Source organism: Coturnix japonica, chromosome 15 (genome assembly GCF_001577835.2).
Source record: "Coturnix japonica isolate 7356 chromosome 15, Coturnix japonica 2.1, whole genome shotgun sequence".
NCBI classification, from domain to species: Eukaryota; Metazoa; Chordata; class Aves; order Galliformes; family Phasianidae; genus Coturnix; species Coturnix japonica.
In genome coordinates, this window is record NC_029530.1 from 7,247,908 (window position 1) to 7,255,457 (window position 7,550).

Genomic DNA, 7,550 nt, shown 5'->3' on the forward strand with positions numbered 1-7,550 from the left:
GGTACTTACCCTGGATGCTTAAGACTCTGAGTCTGTATTGTTGGAGTAAGCAAAGCAGAGTTGCTGTCTTAGCTGCCTTGCAGGGTAATCTGAAAACATCATTTTCATCTTGCTTTTCTTCAAACATTGATGTAATGCTCCGTCTTTTCATCAAGTATCTTGTAGCCATTTCAGTGTGGCAGTCTGGGTTTAGACTCCGTTAGTTGTCAGCTGCTTGTGGTGTAGTGGGATGTATGTTTATTGGCTTCGGGCCACATGAGGGCTGATCCTTCTTCATATGCTCCTTTGTACTTGTCAGCATGCAGTTAAATCATACGTGTGTCTTATGTAAAGAGCAGGCACGTACATAGAATGATCTTCAGCTCTCTTCTGTTTCACAAACAGGGAAACAGTGAGTTCAGATTTTCCTAATCTAGATTCCTGTTGTTTTACTGCTTCCTTCTCTGCTCTTTTAAGCTGAATTGGTCAGATGCAACTATTTTTTCCTACTTTCAGGACCATGTTTTGTGCAGGAAAGAGGATGAGAGCTGTTCTTCTGCTAGACCGTTCCATTTTGTGCTTGATAGAGAGTGGGACATCACAGAACAGAAGCTGCTGTGATTTGTGCTGTAGTGTATGTGCCATTTCCTTTTTGGGAACTATAGGAGAATTCTTTACAAGCAAACTCATTTATCCTAAGGCTTGTATTGGCTGCCAGCTACCAGTTTAGATAATGGGCTCTTTTATTTTACCAGTGAAAATGAGTGAATGAAAGAATTTACAGCCTGCTTTGGTAAGCTTTTTTGATTATTTAAGAACCCTGGAAATTCAAAACATTTAAAAAGTTGCATCTTTCAAACTGCATCAATCTGACTTCCACCGAGCTCTTCCAGGAATTCCAGTTTTCACTCTGCAGTGGTATATTCAACACATAGAGAGGGAGTAATTTTCCAATGAGGAAAAGACATATTGTGGACAAAATCCTAAATTAATACAGAATGTGGACATATGAGGATTTTTAGAGAAGTTAGGCTGAGAACATATATAGCATCTGCTTGTAGCTGCCTGCGTACATCTTACCCTGTGTTAATGTCCAGTAATTCATATTTGTCTGAGCAGCCCTCTGTTGTTGAAGGATATCTTCATTTCTGTGAGAGAATAAGAGCTTGTTTATGTACCTATAGCCTTGAAGTGCTGGCTGCTGTCTCACTCTGCCCTTCCTGGAAAGGACTGTCATTAGTAGCTCACAGTAGTTCAGTGATAATTACTCCTGCTAGGTACAACATGTAGCCCTGTGTGTAAGAAAAGCAGATACAACTGATACATAATGATGAAATTGTGCTCGTACACACTAGGATATGAGCTGTAAAGATCCCATATTCCAGAGTAGCAGAAGATGGGAGTATTAGACTGATTTCTTCAGCCAATTGAGTTGGCCTGTCACTGAATACTGAGCATTTTCTGTAGCTTTATACTGAATAAATAAAGAAGAAAAAAAGAAGAGATTTGGCCTTGTTGCTGGATGTTCATAGTGATTAATCTTTCTTAGCAGTGAGCTGCACTTCAGTGCAGCTTGTGCCTGTGACTGCAAATCAGAGACGCCCATCGATCACAGATAGCTCATCATTAAGGGTGATGGATTTTGTTTTGAATGTATGACAAGTGATTCACCCCTTGTGTCTGCAAAGGTTAATGGTCAGTAGGATGCATTTGTTTCTTGCAGTGGTAGCAAAATGCTGTAGAGCAGATATTTTTTCTTCACCTTTTTAAAGAACTTCTTTTTCTTTAAGAATTTGAATTGATGGTACCAAGTATGAAAAAGCTGTGATTGCCATCTTAGCTCCCCAGTATTTAGTCAGTCATTTTATAGTTAAGAAATGAAGAATAAAAAACCAAAAAAACCCACAGCAGCTTCTACCAGGTGGTTAGACAGCAGAAGGACTACGGCTTAGGAAAGAGCTCAGCATGTCTGTTAATCTGTGAATTATCTTTCATTAATAAAGAGGAAGAAGAGCTTGAAGTGCCTTTGGAGGGTCTTGGATTTCAGCAACAGGAGTCACGGCTTTGTCAGCAGATGAAAATGGCTACTGTTGCACCATCACCGGAGCCTGTTTGTTGGCAAGTGGAATCAGTGACCAGCACAAATTCGGGACATGTTTGTACCCAAGGTAGGGGCTTTTTGTGCTTCAGTGCTGAAAAGTAGTGCTTCTTTGAGTGCTTCAGTCTGTAGAGATTGATTGATTAGATAGTTGTGATGCATGTTACAGAGCTTCTCTGCTACTTGCCTTCCAGTAAAGTATTTCAGAATATAGAGGCATTCTTGGCTATGTCACAGCTTCCTGGAGAAGTTCCTTGCAGTCTCTTAATGGTTATTCTCTGTGGTGCATGACTCACATACCAAGTGCCGTAGCAGCAAAGCCAAATAAAAAACCTCCCAGTATTAGGTTATTGTGCTGTGTAGGTTGTGCTTCTTTGAAAGCAGAATTCTTCTTTTGATTGAAATCTTATACAGGACAGTATGACAACACTTGATTACACCATTGGAATATCTAGCAGAAGGAAAGGATTTTTTGCCATAATCAGACTGAGTCAAGTTAACATAAAAACCAGCATTACAACAGTTAATGCTTCTATCCCTCCTCTGCCCCCTTTCCAAGAGAAGTAGGAGTTGGTATTTATACTGAAGAAACATAAAACTTGTGTTTTTCAGACAGGCATAAACACAGATATTCATGTTCAGGGTATTTCTCTTTTTTTCTTATTTGTGAGAGTCAGATTATCTTCTGTCTGATCACTGCAACATTTCTGGTACTCTGCTCTGAACGGATTGTCTGCAAATGAAGATGGGTCACTGACCTTGGTGGAAAGCTTCATCTGTTGTGGCAGTTCTTACATTCTTATATACTGCTGAGAACATACAATTCAATTTCACATCCTTTAGTAGTCACTGTAATGTTGTTTATTTTTCAGGATAGCATCAGGGATCCAGCATTTTATTTTGCATTGTTTAAGTAGCCTTGTCAATGCCAGAGACCTTCAAGAGAAGGATTTAACAAGACCGAATCCAAAATATGTGTATTAAAAATCACCTGCTATTATTATGCATTTGGGATACTCTGGTGTTTTCATTCATACAACTTAAACAAAAAAAAGCACTTGAAGCATCATTATTAGTAAAATCAGTAAATTTATGTTTAATTCTCAGTTTTTAATGTGAAAGCATTGTCTTCTGCTGATTTTTGTTGCATGTGTATTGTTTTGTGATAGTGCCTAGGGAAGGGCCAGATCCTTCTATGCCTCATGAGATGAGCCCTTTGTTAGCAATTTTGGATGGTAAAGATAGCAAGCATTGTTGAGGAGCATGTAGAAATTATATGATGGTGCTAATCAGTGCAGTGTGCAGTAACTAGAGCACACCAAGGATCTTGCTTCTTTGTTGACATTATACCTAAAAATTTTCTATGGCAGAATTTGAAGAGAGTAATGAGGAAGTGTTGACAGATATTACTATATATTTTTCTTTATTTGTGAGGACAGCAGTGGAAACTACAAAAGCCTTGTTTGAAAACATAGCCAATTGATGGCGAATCTTGACAATACGAATTGGTAGGAAATAGGAGCTGACATTTCAGTGACTAACAAGACAACTCTATGGTGGAGGAAGTTTATAAAAGACTTAAGTAAAACTAAGTAGCTTTATTTGGTGCATTGCAGAATGGAGAACCAGCTAGAGAATGCAGAGGTAAGACAATAACATCTGCAGTGAGCAGGGAGAATGTTATTTGCAGAAGCCTTTAATCTAGATTTAGATGGGCCAGTGCAGTACTGCCATGTTAATGCTTGTTTTAAATAGACTGAGTTTCTGCTGCCTAGAAAGACTTTTTTTAATTACTTTTGATTTCCAGTTGCCATTATAGACTCTTGAGGCGCTTTATTTTTCTGTTTCTGAATCATAATTAAAGTATAACTTGAAGAAAGACCTTTTGAGCTGGCCATATGTCTGACAATCAACTGCTCCCTCTTCTTTGACATCTGAAATCCCACATAGCTTCCTAACATGTTTTTCTTATTATTTTCTGTTTAGCCTCCAGTTCCAAGCCTGAACTCAGCTCCAGTTCACAGACTTTGGGAAGTCAGCAGAACAAGACAGATGGCACCCGAGTAAAAACTCGCGTTCTGCCCAACATGCCAAAGCTTTTCATACCTTCATCTGTCACCAAATTTCCACCTGAGATCACTGTCACTCCACCCACTCCCACCCTCCTTTCTCCAAAGGGCAGCATTTCAGAAGAGACCAAGCAAAAATTAAAGGTAATAAAAGGGAAACAGTAATATTTTGGCTTATTGTTTTTATCTTAATTCGCCCCTCAATAAAATACTCATGCAGAAGGAGCAACTGTTCCTGTCCCCAGTTCATAACCAGAAGTAGCATAAATAGTGGAAGACCCATGCCTGTGACTGCTCAGGGGGCATTTGGATAATGCCCTTAATAATATGCTCTAACTTGGTCAGCCCTGATTTAGTCAGATAGTTGGACTTGGTAGTCTTTGTATGTCACTTCCAACTGAACTATTCTATTTTGTTCTAACATGCTAGCTATTGTTAACAGGATTCAGTTTTTAAGAAGTGGTGAAATACTGGCCATGGGTGGCATCCCAGCTATCCTAGTCTGTATCCCTTTTTTGGGAATTAAACAGTATTATCAAAATGTGTGAGGCAGTTAGTGCAGCAATTGCAATTCTTATATTAGTGAAAGCTACTAGGATATTGACTGTGGGGAAGCCTACTGGTTAATGTTATGTTGTTTCACATTAGGCTACCATATCTTTTATGGAAGTAAGAGGGCTTGTGAATGTGACGGAATAGCAACCAGTTGGCTTTTATCCCTGTGATCATGGGTTTATCCTGACTATTCAGCAATATATTCTCTCTCTCTCTTTTTGGGATCAGTCTGCTATTTTGTCTGCTCAGTCCGCAGCGAATGTAAAGAAGGAGAGCCTTTGTCAGCCAGCTTTGGAAATCTTAGAGACCTCAAGCCAGGAGTCCTCACTGGAAAGTGATACTGATGAAGATGATGACTACATGGACATATGAATGAATTCTGGCCATCATCAGCACCAACCATATAACCATTCTTGTTGCCAACATCTCTGGCAGTCCAAACATCTTCGTTGGCATTACTCACCATTTAATCTGCATCATTGTGTTCTTCACATTCATTACCTTTGTTATCACCACTACCACTTGTATTGCCTTCAAAATCTTTGCCATTCTCCCCATCATGGTGCTTAACGGAAGGAAAATGTTTACCAGGCAGTTAATTCATTTGGACCACTCTGTCACCTTTAACTTCAGTAAACGCAAGGAATTATTTTTTTTTTAGCTGCAACTGACATCTCTCTGCTATTTCTGCTTCTTCAACCAGAGCCTTGGGATTCAAACCAATAGCTCTTTTCTGTAGCATTTCTTCCTTTTAGTTTTCTTTTTACATTTTTGCCATTAGTTAAGTTTTTCTCCCAATAATTCAACAGCGGAATCTCTGTCTGGTCTTGCCATGATTAGTCTAGCTCCTTTTAAGGTGAATGGAGTAGAAAAAGGTTGCTTAAGTGGTAGAGGATTTAATTTTATTAAGAAAGCCTGTTGTGGGGTGAAAAGGGTGAACGGACTGGCTGTCAGCTGCTTGGCACAGTTGTGTGCTTTGCTGGAATTTGTCTTGGTGTCAGTAGGCAAAGAACCAGCTTATCTAGGCAGACAGAGATCTTGGCCTCCTGTTTGTGCTCATTTCACACCGATGTATGAGGTCCAGCAGAAATTACATTCAGGTTGCTGAATATTGGCTTAACGAACTGATCTTTCCAGAATTGTCTTACAGTCCTTTCTCTTCTAATGCCTTGGACAAGCATTTTGAATTGGGGGCTAGATGATATTTTTATGGTGGTATTGAAAAAGACTTAAGATTTCAGTACCGTCTCAGTAATGTCTGTTTTTTACAGAATGACATGAAAAGGTGTTTTTTATCTATCTGCAGAGGGACTGCTCACAGTTATTTATATGAGAAAATAATGGTAACAAAGACCTTTTTTTTTTAACTGAATATTATCTTTGTAAAATAATGAACGCAAACCATGCAAAAAAAAACCCAAACAACAAACCCTGCGTCACACTATATATACACACACACATGCTCACACACATATATATATGTGTCTGTGTACATATATATATGTATGTATATGAAAAAAGAAAATGCATACAGCTTGCCATGTTGGATTTCTTTGTGTTTTGGGGGAGGTGGTTTTATGTAAAATGCAGAGCTTTGTATAAACTTCTGTTTTTTTCTAATAAAGCTGAAATGTACCTACTGCTTCTTCTGTTCATCTGAGAGGGCAAGGTGCCGTGGTTCTGGCAACTATTCTGCTCCTCCCTTCCTTTTGGAGAAGAGGGCATTGGAGGAAGGGGGTGGGAGGAATCCTCTTCCTTTTCTGAAGACTTCCAGAAGTCTTAGGATGGATTTGGTCCTGTGTGGCCCTGAGCCGAGTCCAGCAGTGCTGCCACAAATGTATGCAGTGGGCTCACATCCCTCTGAGACGTGATCTGAATTCTTTTTCATCTGAATGTCTTTGAATACTGATGAACAACGTAAGGAAGAAGGTATAGTGAATATGGGAAGAATACTTAGATGTACAGACCAGCATTTAATCTGCTTTTGCAGTGGTTATTCATTGCTGTAAGAGTAACGAATGGATCCTAGATAGAAAGAAGCATTGTCAAACTAAATATTGTAACTTCATTCTCACACTCAGGTTTGTTTGTTTTGAACAAAATGCAATTTGTAGGGAAGTGAGCATTTCCATCTTGGTCATATTAGCAGTTGTTCCTGTGACTTGTTGACTTACTGCAAGTGATAGGTGAGCTGGGTGTTAATGATGTGGGGAAGATCACAGTAGCTGAATGGTAAAAGCAAATGGATATTTTCAGTAGTAATATGTTTTCAGTGTTTGTTTGCTCGTTAATTTGCTGTAAGTTATTGTAAATACAGTGTATAGCATATTGTGTAGTCATTGAATGGTAATTGCCTGAGGTAGCAGTTGAAAATCAGGAATTGTATTTGCTGTTGCAGAAGATATCATAGAAAAAATAGAAATCAGCTTTTTATGAGATATGGAAGATAACATAGATAGCTCATTCTAAATAGTACTCTTTCATTCAAGTACTTTTACTGGTTAATGTACATTTGTCACTGTGTAAGGCTAACACTGTGGTGATGTTCAAACTCACAGGTCCATGCTTATAGCATTGATTTGAGGTATGAAGACTGAACATTCGAATGTCGTAAATGAATTTGTCCATTGAAAATGATCGTTTTTCTTTATTCTTCTAAACATTTTGCTTTTTTCCTCCCCTCCCAGTTCCTGTTAATGTGCATGATCTTGATCTGTCTTTGATTTCTAGCCCTTCTTTTTTGAGAAGGGTTTAATGTTTTGTTGAAGAAAGATTAGAACAGTAAATGAAGCTGTTCAACTCAGCTAAGAGTCCTGAACATTGCTCATCTACTCTTAAATGTTTGTAAT

The 7,550-nt window shown here is 38.7% G+C and overlaps 1 protein-coding gene across 5 annotated transcripts in view; it reads left to right on the forward strand.

Moving 5' to 3' along the window:
- The window catches only part of CABIN1 (calcineurin binding protein 1), an 87,553-nt gene extending 81,217 nt beyond the window's left edge, over positions 1-6,336 (forward strand). For 4 of the 5 annotated variants that reach the window (XM_015878090.2, XM_015878089.2, XM_015878091.2 and 1 more), the window contains exons 36-38: positions 1,983-2,147; positions 4,064-4,290; positions 4,930-6,336. In XM_015878090.2, coding sequence (XP_015733576.1) covers positions 1,983-2,147; positions 4,064-4,290; positions 4,930-5,073 — 536 coding nt within the window. In that variant the 3' untranslated portion in view covers positions 5,074-6,336. The remainder of the gene's footprint in view (positions 1-1,982; positions 2,148-4,063; positions 4,291-4,929) is intronic. The other variant, XM_015878092.2, reaches the window with a different exon arrangement.
- The last annotated feature ends 1,214 nt before the right edge of the window (positions 6,337-7,550 follow it).